Source organism: Eptatretus burgeri, chromosome 2, assembly GCF_056783735.1.
Source record: "Eptatretus burgeri isolate ZD-2024b chromosome 2, Ebu_testis_v1, whole genome shotgun sequence".
NCBI lineage: Eukaryota > Metazoa > Chordata > Myxini > Myxiniformes > Myxinidae > Eptatretus > Eptatretus burgeri.
The window spans coordinates 25,971,396-25,992,247 of record NC_140962.1 but is presented as its reverse complement, the minus strand read 5'-3'; the positions used below and the strand labels follow the sequence as shown (position 1 = coordinate 25,992,247).

General features: G+C 43.0%; 1 protein-coding gene across 2 annotated transcripts in view; it reads right to left on the bottom strand.

The window, feature by feature from the left end:
- LOC147031647 (tetratricopeptide repeat protein 1-like) overlaps nucleotides 1-20,852 on the bottom strand; it is a 60,318-nt gene that overhangs the window by 31,733 nt on the left and 7,733 nt on the right. For both annotated transcript variants that reach the window (XM_085866357.1, XM_085866352.1), the window contains exons 5-6: nucleotides 11,398-11,434; nucleotides 8,047-8,195 (exon numbers count right to left, since the gene is read on the bottom strand). In XM_085866357.1, the coding sequence (XP_085722483.1) occupies nucleotides 8,047-8,195; nucleotides 11,398-11,434 (186 nt within the window). The remainder of the gene's footprint in view (nucleotides 1-8,046; nucleotides 8,196-11,397; nucleotides 11,435-20,852) is intronic.

Genomic DNA, 20,852 nt, shown 5'->3' with positions numbered 1-20,852 from the left:
AGGCTTTTTGCTTTGGTGGTTCAGTGAGCTTCGGCTTCTGCTTGGCTCGGGAGAGCTTTTTGCTTCGAGCTGCTTTGCTTGGATGGAAGTTGAGCCGGTCGCTCGGCTTGAGCTGCGAATGGTGGCTTATTCTTCTTCTTGGTTCATGGAGCTCTTTGTTCTCCATTTTGGTTCCCGGCTTAGTGCGACTCATCAACCTCTTCTTGGAGGTGGTTCCTCGGGGAAGCGACGCATCGACGGAAAGGATCGGCGCCTCGTCTCACCAGCACGTGTTGAGAAGCGCGGGAGGATTCGCGGGAGCTCGGGAAGGATCGCAGCTCACGGCGATTGGATCCAGCTCGCTGTCGCTGGAGCCCGGGTCCGAACAACTTTAAGACCACACGAGGTGGAGAGGTTCGAGATAGGTTCTAGGTTTCAGCTCACCTGTCCTCCGAGCTGGAGCTCGTTATTAAAGGCCTCTGCCACCATTTCTTGGGTGTGTGTGTGTGTGCGTACGTGTGTCCGTGGGCTCGTCTAATAAGTAGGAATTGCTGTTAAGTGCAAGTGACTGTCCATAATAAGTAGACGGTTGTAGTTCTTTTGTCGTGCTATTGTTGCTTGTATAATTGCATACGTGTTTTGCCTTGTTTAATTGCATACGTGCTTTATTATAATAAATGTCCTTGTGTGAATGTAAACCTGTTCGTTGTGTCCATTCCCTCATTGAACTGCCCCCTCTTGCACTCAGAATATAGTTGGTTTTTAAATAGCCGGTAAAGTGATCGGGTCCAACGGGACTGTGCGATAATACCCCGCTCGGTTATCCCAAAAGGAAGCGAGCTGCTTAAGTGGCTCATTTCCAAGCGGTCCCGTTGAGGTACAATCTCTCGGTAACCTACCCACGCGAATAATTAGGGAAATCGAAGATTTGGCGATCGGACCCTGTAGCGCGGGTCGAGTGCGGACAAGGTTGTGGTGTGGTTAAAAACACACCCGTGGCTGGTTTCCGGCGTTGATCTGGAAAGCCGCGACTGGATTGTCCGTTCGGTGGGCGAAGCAACCGCTATTGGTTAGACGTGGTTGTTCGCACGCCGACGGGCGGGAATCAACAACAATATGTTAGTTATTTATTTAGTAATTATTATATTAAATTAGGGTATGGTGAGATGCGAATCCGTACACTTCTGAACTTCCAAGGTGAAAATGGAATGCATTTTCGAACTCAGTGGGGTCGATTTACTCTAAGAAATTTTTAGACGAACAACAAATTAATTATAGATTAGAAAATATCGAAATGAGTAGGATTAGTTACTCAACTCCAGTTATGATAAATCTTGTTTTAGGTCATATTTTCGAAATGGTAGTGAATTCAATGTCGGTGCAGTCATTTCTTGGAGTAAATCGACCCCATAGAGTTTGAAAATGCACTCCATTTCCACCTCGGACATCCAGAAGTACCCGTAATCGTACCTGACCATACCCTTATGTATTCAAGTCATGAGACTAAAAGTCGTCATATGGAGCGACCTCTAAATCACCTCCGATCAAGCTAAAAAAATTTATGCGCGTTATTGGATCATATTAGAATAATTTTAAGCTTGTGGAGCAACATTCCATTTTTTTCGACTTTTTTGGACCACCCTAATATATATACACACACAGTAAAACTTCCTCCAACGCGGCTTCCTCGAGCACGGTTTCCAATTTACATGCTGAATTATAAGCGTCAAAACCTCCCTAACGCAAAGGTGTGTTTCGCATTTATGCGATCGTTGCTGGTGTTTTCCAAAAGATTTATATTATTCTTATTCCTCGTTAATGCACTGTACTTTACTTAACCCTTGGCCACACAAGGAGGGTCTTCTTAGGCTAAATACAAGGCTAAAAAGATCTAGCTTGTGTGGACAACGGTTAATTAATAATTAATTTATACATAGGATGATACGAGTCGCCACCTGCCGTCAACACGAGCGCAGTTCAAATTTACATCAATGAAGAAGTCTGAAGTTCAAGTGGGCCATAGAGTTAGCTTCAAATCCCGACACAGAACTTCACAGGGAGTTAAAATAGAAGACAAAGCAAGTGCCTATGACACAATTCTTTCGGCCTACTTCAACAGCTACCAACAGCAATTCAACAACATCCACCAGCAAATCATTACCCAAGCCTCCAACAACCACCTCACAATAAAGTGAGTTATTTTGCAATTATACAGTACTATTATGATACCAACACTTATTTTAATGTATATTTAATAATGCTGCACCATTCCAGACAAAGAAACACGTTTACAAAAAAAGCAAGAAAGGCTGTTTTCGGGTCAGTTTTTTGGGAGCCTGAAACATATCCATAATTTCCCCATACGTTTAATAATTCCTCCAACACGAGGTTATCCCAAAACGTATCCCCTGCATTGGAGGAAGTTTTACTGTGTATATATTATATATATATATCCATATATATATATATATATATATATATATATATATATATATATATATATATATATATATATATATATATATATATATATATATATATATATATATATATATATATATATATATATATATATATATATATATATATATATATATATATATATAGCAGTTTTGGAAATTTACCCTCGCGGAGAGCAAATATGGACACGTAGGAGACCTGAGGATTAGTTTTTTTTTTTTTTTTTTTTTTTTTTTTTTTGTATACCTTGGTCGAGGCTCGTATGAGAGCTAACACGCAACTCACAGCAAGGAGGCATGAGACAAGAGGGGCGGGAGTGGAAGGGACAAAACAGTGGGGAACAGACACATTAGGTGAACTGTGGAAGGGAGAGGGATGGGGATGGGACGGGGAACATGGCGAAGAGAAGATGGACATTTCAGGGACTTTCAGGAAGGAAAGTAGGAGAAATGAAGGAAGTGGGCTTGGGTGGATTATCGGGGGTAGAAAAGATCGAGGATTTGGATGGGGGAAGATAAGAGGTGGTGGTGAACAGCTGTTTTGAAAGCCTGGAGGGAAGAATGGGAAAGAATAGAGTGAGGAAGTTTATTCCAAAGGCGGGAAAAAAGAGGAATGAAAGAGTGAAGATGAGCAGTGATTCGTGATTTTGGGAGTTTTACCAGAAGGGGGTTGTTGGCGGACCTTGAGCGCCCTGTGGAAATGTGGTGGGGACAAATCGCAGAGAGAGCAGGGGGGGAAAGGCTGGAGAGGAGTCGGTAGAAGACAGAAAGACCACCGACCAACCTGCGGTGATTGAGTGAGAGGCCCAAAGACTCAGCTTCATTGCGGGAGATGCCAATGATCTTAAAAGCCCTGGTTTCGACAGCGTGAAGTCGAGAAAGGTGGGAGGCAGGAGCACCAGCCCAGAGGGGAGAGCAGTACTCCATCAGGCTACGGACAAAAGCTTTGTAAGTGGTCAGGAGCTCAAGAGGGCCGAGGAAGGACTTAGCACGACGGAGGATTCCCAGTCGGCGACTGGCTTTTGAGGCGAGGTTGGAAATGTGACTTTCCCAGGAAAGGTCATGGCAGATAGTGAGACCTAGAAGCTTGAAAGAAAAGACTTCTTCCAGAGGATTGTTGAGAAAGTGGATGGGGGTGTTGTAAACGGTCCTTTCGAAGAGACATAGTGAGAGTGTGAGATTTGTCTGGATTGAAAGACATGTTCCACGTGTTGGACCAGTTTGTGATTTTATCCAGATCTGCAGTGAGTGAAGAAGCTGCTGCTTGCCGGTCTGAGGGATGACAGATGGTACGGCAGAGGGTGGAGTCGTCGGCAAAGAGAAATAGAGGATTTTCCAGAGAGTCCGAGAGATCATTGATGAAAACCAGAAAATGAACAGGGCCCAGAACGCTACCTTGAGGAACTCCAGCCTGCACAGGAAGAGGGGATGAAAGAACTCCATTTAGGGCCACACGTTGACTGCGACAGGAGAGGAAGTCTGCGAGCCATGAGTGGAGATGGCCTTGAATACCATGGGAAGAGAGTTTGGTGAGTAGGGCAGGGTGCCAGACTGTGTCAAAAGCACGTGATATGTCCAGGGATACGGCTCGGATTTCCTGTCTGGCATTGAGGACCTCCATCCATTGATGGGAGAGCAGAAGCAGCATATCCAGGGTAGAGTGACCTGGTCTGAAACCAAATTGATGATTGGAAATCAAGCCATTGGAGAAGAGGAAGGATTTCATATCTGAGGCGATGATGGATTCCATCACCTTGCTGATGATTGGGAGAAGGCTGATTGGTCTGTAGTTATAGGGATCTGTTTTTGCACCTTTTTTATGCAGGGCAGTGATGTTAGCAGATTTCATCGTCTTTGTGTAGATGGTCCCTTCCCTCCTTCACCCCATCGGCCTGTTCAATCCCTCTAATACTTTCAATCTCTCCTCCTTCACACCGTTCCCCCCTCTGCCTTTCAACAATCCACTAAACTTCATTTCAACAATCCCTCCTTCACCCCATCGGTCTTACTTTCAACCCTGCGGCCGTTCGATCGTCCCTCAGTCCGGCGGCGTCCCACTCCATTCGCGCATTGTTTGGTTGGGTCATTTCATCATTTGGGTCAATCGGAATACCTTCACCTAAAGGGGACTGTATCCATTCTCACATGCATGTTCATGGCTCGAGGTGCAGCACTTTTCCCGTACATTGTACCACACCTGTTGAATCCCGCAGGTGTGGTACAGTGAAGACTGTACAATGAACGCTTTAATCATTTGGGCCAATCGGAATACCTTCACCTAAAGGGGACTGTATCCATTCTCACATGCATGTTCATGGCTTGGGGTGCAGCACTTTTCCCGTTCACTGTACCACACCTGTTGAATCCCGCAGGTGTGGTACAGTGAAGACTGTACAATGAACGCTTTTCACAGCAGAAGGAACGGGGGCTCTCGTCGCAACCTTGGGCACGTGAAGGGAAGGGCGGAGGCTGCATTGAAAGTTCCCTCAGAGTGACGCGGCGTTTCCCACAAGCTGCATTGTGAACCCACCCACATCGGATGTGGCCCAATTTGGAGGCTCACATGATCCGAGATGGAGAAAACGATTAAGAAGAGGAAGAGGACAGGAGACTCGCATGAGCCAAATGAGAGGAAGAAGAAGAAGGCAAGAGTGCAAAGTACGAATCGGGAAAAGTTTGGAGATCCCAAGAGGCAACGGAAATGGGAAAGAGTGCAAAGTACAAGACAGAGAAAGCTCAGGAGAGGAAGAGAAAGAGGATAGGATGGCACAAGCAGAGATTGCAGAAAAAGGTGAGAGTGAAAGGAGGAAGGAAGAGGACAGAAGCGCACAAGAAGTAATGGAAAGAAGGCAAGATCCTGTGAGAAGAAAGCTACTATTAACTGGTCCTCATCCTTGGGAGAGAAAGCCAGAGAGAGAGAGAGAGAGTGAGAGAGAGAGAGAGAGAGAGAGAGAGAGAGAGAGAGAGAGAAAGAGAGAAAGAGAGAAAGAGAGAAAGAGAGAAAGAGAGAAAGAGAGAAAGAGAGAAAGAGAGAAAGAGAGAAAGAGAGAAAGAGAGAAAGAGAGAAAGAGAGAAAGAGAGAAAGAGAGAAAGAGAGAAAGAGAGAAAGAGAGAAAGAGAGAAAGAGAGAAAGAGAGAAAGAGAGAAAGAGAGAAAGAGAGAAAGAGAGAAAGAGAGAAAGAGAGAAAGAGAGAAAGAGAGAAAGAGAGAAAGAGAGAAAGAGAGAAAGAGAGAAAGAGAGAAAGAGAGAGAGAGAGAGAGAGAGAGAGAGAGAGAGAGAGAGAGAGAGAGAGAGAGAGAGTGAGAGAGAGAGAGAGAGAGAGAGAGAGAGAGAGAGAGAATCCAGTGCGGAGGAGGGCAGTGTGGAAAGCCCAGAACGTGGTTCAATTCATGGACATGGGGGCTCAGCAAAAGAAATGGAGTTGCTTGCATCTGTCATATCTGGGACACTGGAGACAACTCGCCTACTGGGTCTGGGCACCTCAGGGACGCGGCTGCATGTTCCATCGCGTCGCACAATTACTGCCAACCTTCCCCATTCTCGAATATATTTGGGCTGGTGCAGCCCCGTCAGGCTGTGTGAGGTGAGGGAGAAAAGAAAAGACGATACTTGTATTTTCTCGATAGTTTACTTTTCTTTGTTTCTCAAGTTATTATTCTCGTCCAATTCTCCCCTGATTTTAATGATGGCCATGCGTCCCTTGTGTAAGTAAGATTGTAGAAGAAAGAATACACGTATGGTTAAATCTGCTGTTCTGTGCCTTTTGCTTTCTTTCTTGCAAATACTCGCTTTTAAATGAGTGTGTGTGTGTGTGTGTGTGTGTGTGTGTGTGTGTGTGTGTGTGTGTGTGTGTGTGTGTGTGTGTGTGTGTGTGTGTGTGTGTGTGTGTGTGTGTGTGTGTGTGTGTGTGTGTGTGTGTGTGTGTGTGTGTGTGTCGAACATCGATGCGCAACTCTGCTGGCCGGTAGTCTAAGTCAAGCAGTTATGGCTGTATAAGAACTACAGCCCGTTGGATCGCGGAGTTATCTGGTCGGCAGCCTCAGAACCAGGTGTTCTGGAGGAACTCGAGCACTTACCCTCGTGGCAAGCCCCAAACCGGTACAATATATCCCCCCCCCCCGATAATTGAATATGAAAAGAGCCCTGTGTATTATACACGAGTGATTACGGTATTCTTTCTCTGGTATAATGCAAATGATAAAGCAGAGTGTAAAAAGGGGAATAAGAAGGGCCAGTTATCAGTTGCTTTGCTGTGTACATTGCTGCGTTTGCTGCTTGTGCCTTACATTTTTAAACTAGAACGGGCACTCATAGGGCGCATACCTTCGCCGCCACTACTTTTTTTGTTCTTGGTATGAGTGTAGGGAACTGGTTTCATATGAATGGTCTTATGACACAAACCACATATCTATAATGTCATGACCCCCCCGACTTTCGGGGGCTACGGACTAAACAACAATCAACTCACGCCGTTTTGGCGAGTCTTCACTCGCAAGCTCGGTGAATACAACGTTTCAACAAGAGAAGGTAATCTCGTTTGATGCTGGTGTCATGCAAATCGAATAAGAATTGGCTGAGTTATGCCGAAAACCGCATATTTTTCAAGGGTGTGACCCCCCCCCGACATTTTACCCCAACCGGTGACATGTGTTATGACGTCATTGTGTCACAAGATTGGGCATTAAATTCTGAACATTTTGGTGCTGGGTTCATGTAAAGCGGACAAGAATTGACCGTGTTATGACAAAAACCGCATATTTTTCAAGGTCGTGACCCCCCTGACCTTTGACCCCTAACCGGTAACAAGAGTATGGGAGTCATTGTGTCATATTGCATATCACAAGATGAGGCGTTGAATTCTGAACATTTTGGCATTAGTTGCATGCAAATTGAATAAAAATTGACCGTGTTATCGTAAAAAGACGATTTTGACCTTTTCGTGACCTTGACCTTGACCTTTGACCCGAACGATCCCAAAATCTAATCGAATGCTTCCTGGCTAATAACCAATCATCCCACCAAATTTCATGCAATTCGGTTTAATACTTTTTGAGTTATACGAATCACAAGATTACAAATAAATAAATAAATAAATAAATAAATAAATAAATAAATAAATACACGCCGACAAAAACATAACCTTTCACAGAATGCGAAGGTAATAAATTCAAGTTGGACCCAGCTTCCAGTTTGGACATCAATAGAGTAAAGAAGCTGAAGGTTTTGTGACAATAGTATATTCCATTATGCAACAGCCTGACTGTGAATCAGACAAAAGTTTTAATCCCGGTCATATTGTTTCAGGGGTTGAGACGAAACTAGATAAGACAGAGGCGAGCACACAACCAGTGAGCTAACCTGCCATTCATTCTTCAATTATAGCCTGAAAATAAACTACGTGGCAATGTCATATTCCAGGATTTTCACTTCATTACAAAAATGCAGTGCAGATCAAATTTGTTGAATTGGAAAATAAATTCCTGAATCAATGAATATGTATATTTAAAACAAGAACTGACTTATTGCATGAAGAATGAAGTTACATATTAGAGAAGTGGTGTCATAGTCATGCTGTGCACTGAAGTATGATGAGTGCATATCTCCAACCTGGACAGCTATCCGTGCATGGCCAAGACTGGGGTCGAGGGTCAATGCCTCCTTGTAGTCCGCTAGAGCCTCGTCCAATTTATTTGCTTTTTCTTGAAGCTCCGCTCTCCGAAGGCGGGCACGCATGTATGATTGGTTGAGTTCAAGTGCTGCAATAAATGAGTGGTGCGGAAATTAGTTATGAAAATGTTTGATCAACAAATGAATGAAAAGAGTCAGTGAAAGACTAAAAAAAGAACAGAATCAAATTAGATAAAATTGAGAAGAGGAGTGAAAGAAAGAGAGGTCAAAAAATAGCAGAGAAGCACAGTAACCAACACAGACATAAAAATAGGACCACCTGTCCTGAAGCTCACCTGGATCAGGAGCAACAGTCACTCAAACCCCCCGCAGACCCCCTTAGACCATGAATTTTTTTTAATGCCATGAACAAACTTTGGTACATCAAGGATGATGAAGGTTGTGGTCAAGTTTCATTGAAATTCTGTGTGTAGTTTTGGAGAAGAGAGCAAATACCTATTTTTGGGAGTCACAACCCTCGCCGCCCCCGCTCTCCCATAGACCATTTTAATGAGCGCAGATTTTAATGCGGTCAATACACGTTCGTTAAGCAACAGATGTGAAGATTGCGGCTAAGTTTCATCAAAATTGTGTGTTTCGTTCAAGCGATAATGACTGAAGTGTTTACGGACCGACTGATTCACTGACTCACTCACTCACCTACAGACACTGTTCAATCACGTAAGCTCACCTGACTAAAGTCCAGGTGAGCTAAAAATTAAGAAAAAAGTGATTAAAGGCTTGTATTTCTACGACACCTAAGCAACTGAATGTGTACAGCAAATGTCTCACACTGTACAAATTAAATGAAACAAAATAATGCAAATTTCAATGAATTGGGGGATGGGGGGGTGGGGTGGGACAGATGAAGCAGACCACTGAAATACAAGTGGGTAATAGTAAAGGCACAAACAAAGGTACAAGGTTGATTCTATATCAAAGCAGTGTCTTTGGCTCACTCTTACTCCTCATCTTCATCAACGATCTTTCTCACTCTCTGGAAAATCCTTTTTATCTCTTTGCTGATGACTCCACCCTCTGCCTTAGCATTCCTCATCCTTCAGGTAGGCAGGCAGCCCAGCCTCCTCCCTCTCTTCAGACCTTGATAGAATCACAAGCTGGTCAAACACTTGAAATATGTCTTTCAATGCTGACAAATCTCACACTCTCACCATCTCTCTCCGAAAGGGCCGTCTGAAAAATCAACCCCCCCCCCCAAATCTACTTTCTTAACAATACTCTTGAGGAAGTTTGGCCCCTCAAACCTTTGTGTCCCACCATCAGCCACGATCTCTCTTGGGTGGCCTCCAAATCCAGCCTCAGACTCGGCATCCTCCATCGTGCAAAGTCTTTCCTCGGCAAATCCAAACTACTAACAATGCACACGGCCTTCATCTACAGCTTAATGGACTAATGCTCTCCCGTTTAAGCTGGCATTCCTGCCTCACACCTTTCACAACTGGATGCCACGGAAACCAAGACCTCAAAATCAAAGAAATCTCCCAAAGTCTCTGGGTTTATTACCTCTGCATTGCAGAGAGGTCAGTGGCCTCTCTGTCTTCTACCGCCTTGCTCTACTAACACACTCCTGATGAATATTCCTAAATACAGGCTCACTGCTCACCTCCATTCATTAATTTGTTCCTTTTCTTTCTCTCACCAGTGGAATAGACTTTCTCAATCTGTTCAATCTGATTCTTCCCTCCAGGGCTCCAAGATGGCTGTTCACCTCCTCCAAAGGTCACCACCCATCCATACTCATGATCTTTTCCATCTTCGTTATCCCTCCCCAAGCCGACTCTTTCATTTGTAGGTGATTGTATTTAATCTCTCCCTCACCCTCCTTTCCATTTTAAAAATTATATTACTGTTTCGTCCTTGATTTTACATTCCTCTTCTTTCAGCCATCTTCCTACTGTGTTTGGGCTTGTTCATCCCAGGTCCCCCCCCCTTTTCTTCCTCAAAGTGTTCCTCCATTGTGTCTATCTGCCTTGCTGTTAGTGTGTTTTCCCACTTTACATTGTGTTCTTTCTGTTGTGTGTACTAGCTCTTCCATGAGCCTCGACTATGTCTACAAATTAAATCCAGAATATATTTTATGATAACTGAATATTATCAGGGTCACGTAACTCGGGCCTGACGCAATAAACCCCCTCGGAAAGTGGGTTGCTTGTGTAAGGGCATCACTCAAAGTGACAGCAGCAAAATTCATGGAGTGCACATGGTGGTCTTGTGAGTGGAAAACATCTCATTAATTGGTCAACATGAACTTGGTCAATGCATTGGATTTGGTCACTGGTTAACACCGGCTGTATTGGATTGCAGGATAGATTTATAGGTATGCACACGAGCCTCTGAGCTGTCTCGCCTCGGTTTGAATCTCGGCTCAGCTATAAAATGTCATCCCGGTGTTTTGCATGCAGGACGATGCATCAATGTGTGTGCCGTCCCTCGGATGGATGTTAAACCCGGCGTCCCGTCTGCTGGCATCAGATGCAGGTGGATGGTAAAGATGTCACGGTGTCCTTCACGAAGAGTAAGTGAGCCATCGCCAACACCCTGAACAAATTCCAAATTCCTGTACACCTTGTTGAGTATCCTGCGTCGGAGTGGTGACCCATCTCGGATTGCAACCATCGTCAAGAAACTGTTTTGACAGAACTGACACTATGTATAGAGCATGGTGCACAAGATGTGATTTACAAATCCGATGCAAACGTATGGTATGCAATTTGGAGCCCAATGATTCTTCGTTAAATTGACCATACATTTACGTGGCAGAAAGACAAAATGCATCTCATCTTTAGAAAGGGTAGAAAAGACAGCAAACCCTTGGACTCCTATTAATACTTTTTTTTTTAAACCCCATTTAGGAAAATAAAATGAAATGAGAACTTTCTTTTCTTTTCTCCCTTAACAAACTTGGAAATTGCAGCGATTTCCAATGACCCTTTTGTTGTTATCTGAAAATTCTGGGTTGACCTACTTTGCATTTGGCTCTTCTAATTACTCATGTTAGACTGATGATGTCAATCAGGTCTGCATTACTAAGAGTCAAAGCGTGCCAATGAAATCCAGGCACCGAGTCCTGATATTATATAAGCTGCTACGAATCCCTGACCGAAAAGTAGGCCATGCTAAGCAATCTGAGACAAAGGCACAACGGAAGTTATGCCCTTGAACGTGATTGTTTATCACCAAAACAAATAAAACTCTCCCCATAACAAAGCAAGGGGTGGAAAAGTTACTACAACTGAACACATTTCGATTATACTACAGCTTCATAAATACCTTTTGTACAATCAACAATGGCTGCTTCAGTTTGCTCCTGCACACAAACAACAAAACACAACAATGGGGGTGTATTAGTCAAATCATAACAAACTGAACATAGCGTTTATATAAAATAAATAAAAAAGGCACGAAGGAAAACAGAAACCCAAAAAACATTTCACACACCCTTAAAGGAGATATACTTGCAGCATTTATTTTACCACTCATAAAACCACGAGAAAAAGACATTTTAACTGCTTTTAAAGTTTGCTTTATTGGTACAACGAGGAGGATAGGATTGTGCAGAGGTAGCACATTTACCTTTGAGCCATCTTGTCTGGATTTTTATTAATGCACCGACTATATGGTGTCACACATCAACGAGTGCATTGTCCCAAGGATAGACCTCAAGCCAGGGGACCATCAACTAATCAAATAAACAAACGAATCTGCGAGGATTGGTTAGTGGACATTAAAGACTCCATGGTGTCTGGTGAAGAGCGAGAGAGGTATCGCCAGCACAATGCCAAAATTCCAAATTCCTACCCGAATCTACAAGGGATAGTGCATCATTAGCCGAACCACGGCCCTTAGAAATAAAGGCACACACGCATGCAGTCAAACTCGTCACCTAATCCCGATCCAATATGCAAAAGATAGAGTGGCTGAATATGCTCCATTGCGATCAAATGTTATCGACAAATTCTGGGTTGACCTATTTTGGATGCACATGGATTATGATGCTGGGATCCCAGGTTCAAATCCAATATCACTGTGTTGATTTGTTCAATTGTCTACTGCCCTTGTAAATCCTGGAAAAGTACACATATATTTTTCAGTCCTTGTCCAGCACACAACTTGTTTACAAGCTGCACGATGAGTCATATACAAATGCAAGAGTCCTTCAGTTTTTGTAGTTACAAGAGTGAGGCTCATGGGAGAGCAATATTAGATTGAAAGTGGGGTAGCAGGGAAACAATTGACAGTGGGGAAGGCAGGAAACAACAATTCCCCTGAACAATCAGCAGGGGAATCAACAAACAGGAAAGTAAAAATGGAGAGAGAGGGAGACAGGGAGTGTAGGAGGTGGGGTGGGGGGGGGAAGGTAGAGAGAGAGGAAACACTGAAATCAGCAAATAAGGTGGTTACTGGAAGAATTTGAGCATCCTGGAGTTGCGAGGGGGAATTTGAGGATTGAGATAGCAGAGGGAGCGATGTTGGAGAATACACGGTAAAAAAGCAGAGACCAGAAAACTTGTGCGATGTGAGAGCAACAGATCTTGTGCTTCAGCCTCATCACAGGAGATGACAATAATTACCTCTACAATCAAAGGTGGACAGAGGTTACATCTTTACCCGTTTGTCCATGAACAGAATATCTCAAAAAGTCATGGACGGATTTGGACAAAACATGGTGAACAGGTTGGGTGTGTGACAAGGACAAATTCATTAGATTTTGGTGAAGATCCAGATCTGGATACTAGAACTTTTTAAAGTGATTCTTCACCAGTGAGATATAGGGCCAAAAACGATATGTAGCACGATATCTCAAAAAGTTATGGATGGGTTATGACAAAACTGGGTAGATGAGTTGGGTGTGCAACAAGAATGAACCGATTTGATTTTGATTCAGGTCCGGATGCAGATCCAGCCAATCAATGGATAAAACAAGCAGAAATAGACTGGTACTTACGAAATCGTCAACATGACCTCTGACCTTGTCTAATAAAAGCTGTCTCTAGAGAAGGTAGCGACGCAAACCAGAAGTTTCTACGATGATTCTGTACCAAACCATCAAAAATCGTAACGTCGACCGAAGCAAAAATCTCCATTTCTCCACGCAATTATTTAATATTATTTTATCAAAGTCACAAAACCGTAATATTCGGTCATCCACTAACAATCTTTACATAAACCGATGGCTTAGCGAGTCAGGCATGTGATGATAACCTTTATTGGGATAAAACATGACTTTTAAACACCATCTTTATCGAAAACACCGTCAGCGCGCACATGCAAAACCTTTACGTGACTCAACGACGCGTCTGCTCGAGCGCGCTGCACCACATGACGAGCCGTGACGCGGCGAGTGAAATATTGTTTATACAATCTTAAAACGTCTCCAAAACATCAGATTTTTACCAGAATTTCGACAACCGAGTGTTAAGAGTCTTAAGCGATCGCAAAAACCGGACAAAATTAAAATCGAAGTTAAAACGAACTCATAACGTCGACCGAAGCAAAAACACTCCATTTCTCCACATGAATTTACGGAATTATGTTTGACCTCACTGTGACCTTGACCTTTGACCGATTTTGACCAAAATCTAATCAGCGTTAGCCATCACCCTCCTGAATCACGTGGTGTAATTTGACATTGGTTGCTTCTTCCGTTCGAGTTATCGTGCCTACAAACAAACACACACGCAAACAAACACACAAACAGAGGACGAAAGTCATCAATATACAACAAGCAATGATAGACTGGTACTTACGAAATCGTCAACTTGACCTCTGACCTTGTCTAATAAAAGCTCTCTCTGGAGAAGGTAGCGACGCAAACCAGAAGTTTCTACGATGATTCTGTACCAAACCATCAAAAATCGAATGTTTGACCTCACTGAGACCTTGACCTTTGACTGATTTTGACCAAAATCTAATCAGCGCGAGCCATCACCCTCCTGAATCACGTGGTGTAATTTGACATTGGTAGCTTCTTCCGTTCGAGTTATCGTGCCTACAAACAAACACACAAACAAACACACAAACACACACACAAACAGAGGACGGAAGTCATCAATATACTTACGAAATCTTTAGATTTCGAAAGTAAAAAACAACATAAATTGTTCAGCCTGGCGGAGGTATTGTTACGGATTTGGAAACCTTGTGCACACAAGCAGCCAGAGTCCCCGTAGTTCAGTTATTTCGATAAGTATGTGTTAATAGTTAGAATCCTTCCTTCTGTCTAATGGGAATTTTGTGTGTGCGCTACGAGTTATTTTCCAGTTAATTTTTTTTTTACATCTTCAACAACTACATCTACAACAACTACATCCTCTACTTCACCAACTACAACAACAATGCCATCGCCCACGCGCATCGTGTCACGTACAGGGGTGAGGTTCCCTCTGCCCACCGTGAGCAAGTCCAATCAACGGCAGCCACGAGTCGTCCGCCAAGCCCTGGCCAATCAGGAGGCGAGTGGCGAGGAAAAGAGGCCCCTCCCATAAAAAGAGGAGTAGAATGGTTGTGAGGAGCAGTTTTTGGGCAGACCGGGTGATCGTGGCAACGGCAGAGTGGTTGTGAGAGATGAGATGACGGCAGACAGGAGGATCGTGGTGATTCTGAGCAGTCTGTCGTCGTGGCAGACGGTCGTGTGTGGTGGTTGGAGCGGTCTGAGACAGTGGTGGACGTGGTTGAGCGGTCTCGTTCGCGGGCCGTGGACTTTGGGCCTTGGGTTCGAGTCCCACCAGTGGTTCGGGTCGGTGTGACCGCACGAGGTGGGACAGGTACCCGGCTAGGCTCCTGCCCTCAACTCGCCTTCCCTCCGAGCTGAAATGCCAAAAATAGACCCACGGGGTCCATTTATTGTGTGTGTGTATGTGTGTATGTGTGTATGTGTGTGTGTGTGTGTGTGTGTGTGTGTGTGTGTGTGTGTGTGTGTGTGTGTGTGTGTGTGTGTGTGTGTGTGTGTGTGTGTGTGTGTGTGCACCGTCCTGTAAGTAGAATTGTTAAGTGCTTTTTCTTTGCTCATTGTACATTGCCTGCCTTTTCTTCGGATAACTCTGCTCTGTGTGCTCCCCTCCCCGATTATTATTCTAAAATAAACCCCCTGTGTTAAATGTTCCAGTTCGTTTCTGTCCTTTCTTTGATTGACCCAGCATGGTTCAGACTTGAGAATTAGTGAGGCCGTTTGGGCCGGTAAATTGTTCATTTGGTCCGGCGCAGCTTTGGTAACTTCCGCTCGGTTACACCGGATCCGAGTCGGTGATAGCAACTCGATTCGGACAAAGTTGGCCGAGGGTGTGGTTTCCCCGGTAGTTGGATGGCGTGAGTACTTAGGTAAATTGGAATTAGACAAGTGGACTCTACCTCACGCCGTCGAAATATTGGCGACCACGGTCCTCTAAGTGACCCGTGACCTTTCGGAGTTGTCCGTGAGTAACGACCTAAATTCCGGGTGTTCGGTGGGAGACGACTCCACTGCTCCACCGAGTGGTCGTTTATCTCCGCTGAACTCAGGCCCACAACAGTATGTGCTCTACCGAGTACCGTTCTAGTTTCAATAGCTTTAGATTCCACAGAATCTAGGAGAGACAGATGTGATGCTGGGATGCATTCCCATAGCATTGGGGGGCTTTGCTATCTGGTCAGCCCAGGAAAGGTCATTAGTTGAAAAAAAATATTTCATTGAGGTGGAAATTGCAAGATTGGGCTTCACCTCCCCCCCTTCCCCTTTCACATGTGGAAAATGTATTTCTTGAATATTCTTAAATTGTTCCATTCTAGGCTACTTCTGATGAGAAATGAACCAAACTACATGTTTTATTATGTACTCTATGCCAGAAGGAAATAAAACCATGGAGCATGGACAGTATTCAGTGTATCTACCTTATTGTACTTACCAAAGTTTTCTGCATTTACAGAAGGATGAATAGAGATAGTAATGGTTTTGTCTGCACAAATAGCTGCTGTTGATTTCAAATATTTTTCTTCTTGTTTACCTGTTTCTCAAAACCAGTTTATCAATACGATTTAAATATTACTGATACAAGTTGTCATTAAGGCTCAAGGCCCAGTCACACCTTGACGTTTTCACCAGCTTATGCCGATTTTTGGAAAATTTGTGTAAAACGCTGGTACACTTCGAACACGTTATGGGTAAGTTTTAATAACATTGAGAGCACGCTGAAAAACACTGCCATACGTCGTTGTACGCTGGCTTTAAACGTTGTACTTTTCGGTTGTCCTCAAATTTTCCATGCTTGAAATTTTAAGACTTATGCCAGCGTATGACTCACACGTTCCGCATAACGCTGGCCATAAGTTGTAGCCACGTTACGCAATCGTTGACACGTCGACACATGTTACTTGTAAGTTACTCATAAGTCGAAACACGTCGAGGTAATGTTTAGTGTACCCGAAACTTATTTCTAACCTATGAGTAACGTGTTGTAGGCACGTTACGCGATCGTTGACACACGTTACTTGTAAAGTACTCATAAGTCGAAACACTCAAGGTAATGGTTAGCGTCAGTGTTCCAGACTCCCTGGGGATTTTTTTCTTCTTCTTCGGTACGACGTTGATGTCGACACTTCGATTTCTAGTGCGGTTATAATATAATATAATTAAAAGGCTGCCGCTCAACGATTTAAATCATAACCGCACTGGAAATCGAAGTGTCGACATCACGTCATACCGAAGAAAAAAAAACAAAAAAAACAAACAGGGAGTCTGGAACACTGACGCTAACCATTACCTTGAGTGTTTCGACTTATGAGCACCTTTCAAGTAACTTTTGTCCAAGTGTGCCAACGTTCGCATATCGTGCGTACAACTTATTCCCATCGCATGCGGAACGTGTGTCATACGGCAAGTACGTCGTAAAATGTTTAACACTTTTATAATTACAAGACGTACTCCACTTAATACGACGACGTATGATAGCGTACTTTAGCGTTCTATTCATGCATACCAAACTTACCCATACCGTATTCGACGTGCGCCAGCGTTTTAGACGCATTTTTCAGAGGTCGGCATACGCTGGCAAGATCGCCAAGGTGTGACTGCGATGTTGACACTTCCATTTCTGCGGCGGTTATGATTTGAATCGTTGTGCGGCAGCCTTTTAAAAAGCTACGTCACGTCATCGTCGGCGATGCGTGCAGCGCTATGCATAAGTCAGACTATCGTTGGGCATAGGTTGTGAAGGCCGACAACAGGCTCAGCATTCGTTGGTACAAGTTGGCTATAACACAACAAAACGTTCGTGTCCGTTACTAATATGTTATGCATACGACCAACACGTTATGAATACATAAGAATCTTTAAAAAAAAAACATCAAAAGTTCAACGTAAGCCAGCGTTTTAGATACATTTTAATACGTTACCATTGCTGGCTAAAACGTCAAGGTGTGACTGGGCTTTTACAGTCGTTTTAGTTAAATTTTTTTTAATGCCTCTGCTGCCAATTATGTTTTTGGTTTGTCCATCCATCCATCCGTGTTTGCATTCAGATAACTTGTGAACTACTGAAGGGATTTCTTTTTTGACCAAACTTGGTACAAAGATAAACTGATAAGATTTTGGGGCAAAGGTCAAAGGTCATGTAACCTTTAGCTGAAAGTAGATTGTCCTTACCATGATAACTTGTGAACGGCGAAAGGGATTTTGACCAAACTTGGCATAACTATCGACTGTAATATGAAGATGAACTGATTAAATTTTGGGTTCAAAGGTCGAAGGTGAAGTGCGCTTTAATTTAAAATCTGTTACTGCAGTAACTTGTGAACTACTGAAGAGATTTTAACCTTACTTGTCACACACATGAACTGTAATAAAAGGATGAATTGAACAGGTCAAAGGTTATATGCCCTTTGAAAATCATTTTGCAGACCATAACTGGACTTCGAAGCATCTGATGCTGGTTCTTAAATTACCTCTGTCACGGAAGGTGAAGAAGATTATATTTTCACCCCTCCCTGTCTGTTGCAAAATCGAAGATTTTACAAGTATATTGGTTAGTCGATTTTGTTATTCTCTTTGTCTGTTTGTTTGTTTGTTTGTTTGTCTGTTTGTCGCCGACACGTAACAATTTTAAACTGAGCTTCACGAAACTTCACCACGTGGCAGAGTTTGTCACAAGGAAGAGGCTTATTGGTTTTGAGGTCAAATCTCAACATAGGCCCAAGGTCAACAACTAAGGTGGTATTTCTAAAATCCTCAATTTTCATCTGATTGACTTGAAATTTGAAGAGGATTTATATTTCAGGTCATTGAATTCAACTAACCAATTATTTTTGAGGTCCACATCGGCCAAAAGGTCAGCAATAGGCCAAATTTCTAAAATTGTCAATTTTCATCTGATTCATTTGAAATTTGAAGAGTTTCATATTTGGTCATTGAATTTAGCCACCAATTATTTTTGAAGTCAAATTTGTTTTATGGATTTTGCAAGTATCGTGCTCTGCACGACGTCGTCTTCTTGTTCGTTGTTTGTTCATCTGTGTGCAGGATATATCAAAAAGTTGTGGACGGATTCAGATGAAACATGGTGGACAGGATCGGGTGGCCAAAAATGTATCAAGCTCGATATATTCTCGTGGATCAGACATTGTGGGGCAGAGGTATGTGCTCTACCGAGTGCCCTTATAGTTTTTCATGTGACCTTTAAGATCAAACATAATGACAGGTTGACATATCCATTGACGCATTCACATCAAATTATACTTTCAAGCTTATTAAATAAGATGGTCCTGGTAGACAATAAATAAGTGGAGGCCTACCTACAAATTCTCTTTCAGCATCTACATCTCCATTCTCTTGTGTTTTTTGAGAGCTTCATCTTTAGCAAGAAAGCTACTATTGAACACGTGTCTGGCTCGCTTCATCCTACCAGCATTCAAAGCTCCAACACCAGCAGAGAACCAAGTTGGACTGTACAGTCAGATTGGCTAGTATTAGTCCAATTGGAAGACACCTGCAAAAAGCGGTCTTGCATATGACAGCATGCAAGAAGCATGCGATCCGCAGCAAAGAGGGAAATCCGCTTTTCACATTCAACTGGATTCCAGTGATAAATTTTAATAGAGAGCAAGAAACTCTCAACAAATGAAGAAGAGAGTTATAAGGAAAAATGAAATATAAATTGAAGCCTGAATCTCTCTTTTCCTGTTCGCCCATTCCCTTGTTGTGTCGAAGAGTTGACCAAACTTGGTACAAAGGTTTATTACGATTCAAAAATAAACTGAAAAGATTTTGGGGGCAAAGGTCAAAGGTTATGGGTTAAGACCTATATTGGCAATTCAAACCCTCCGCTAGGCTTGCGCTTCCATGAGCCTTGATCTTGCAGAGAAAAAAAAATGGGCCAACATGGGGATACTCGCTTCCCCCACCCCTTTGTGGTGCACATGTTTGAGAGTGTGGTGGAATGCATCATCATGCCGGCAAAGGAACTGCTTGGTTGTGTACAATAAAAATAAAATGTACTATTTCTGTGATTATACAGTGAAATCTCAAAATAAGAACTCTCCAAAAACCGAAAAATCATCCAATTACTTGATTTCCATCGTGTAGCAAATTGATAATCCCATTAAAAATTACATTTCAGCAAACTAATTAAACAGAATGCCTCAGCCGGTAACTGACATGAATGTAACCCTTGCATTCATTCGCTGATTAGTTTGCATTATTATTTCAGAGCAATCACAAGTATAATTAAATTATTTCAAGATTTTATGTAATAAACACTTTCAACAAATCATTTTAAATGCAAACAATAGTGCAAATGAGTATAAATACACTGATTCTCTCCACTGAGCCGTGCTTTTGATAAAGACATTTCGTTTTCTTTTTATTCTGAGGTTTAATGTATTATGTATATCATCAGCATGAAGCAACTTTGTACATCGAGATACTTGATGGCGATTTTCAGTCTCTCAAAGTGCGGGAAGGGGGTGGGGTTACTACCCTTCAGCATCCTCATTTCTTAGTGCCACTCCTAGTGTTGTCCCTGTTATGAATAAGTGCTTTGAACAATTATGTGGCAAGCTTCTGGAGCTGAGACTCATGCTGTTCAAAAACTGCTACCATTTCGGAATGCTTCCTTGCTGGATAGACCATGTCACAAGACACTGGACAGCTTTGGGTGTGGCTCCCATTTCAAGAGGTCATATTTTTAGCAGTGTCTCGCATAGCGAACACTGCTCATAGAGAGCTCGGCGTTGTTCTTCTTCTTCTTCTTCTTCTTCTTGTTCTTGTTCTTCTTGTGAAGACAAAACTTTAATCTCTAGGACTCAGCTCTTGTATATACAAGATCCGGATCTCCTTATATACTGAAAACATGTACACATCCTCACATAGACGGTGCCTTTTGAGAGCGTCTATCATGAACTTTTAAATATATTCGGACATCTATCTATAATTCCAGAAATGTGTGTGTGTGTGTGTGTGTGTGTGTGTGTGTGTGTGTGTGTGTGTGTGTGTGTGTGTGTGTGTGTGTGTGTGTGTGTGTGTGTGTGTGTGTGTGTGTGTGACCGCTGTTTCTCAACAACCTCTGGTCCGATCTAATTGAAACTTGCCAGGTATATTGCTGGGGGCCTGAGGATGTGCCTTTTCAAGGTTTGATATTAATCGGACAAGTGCTTCCCAAGTTATGGCCATTTATTTACCAAACCAATGGGAAGACACGTTGTTGCATGGGCGTGGCCGATGGGGAAGGGAAGCACAGCCACGTTCCCCATTACGGGTT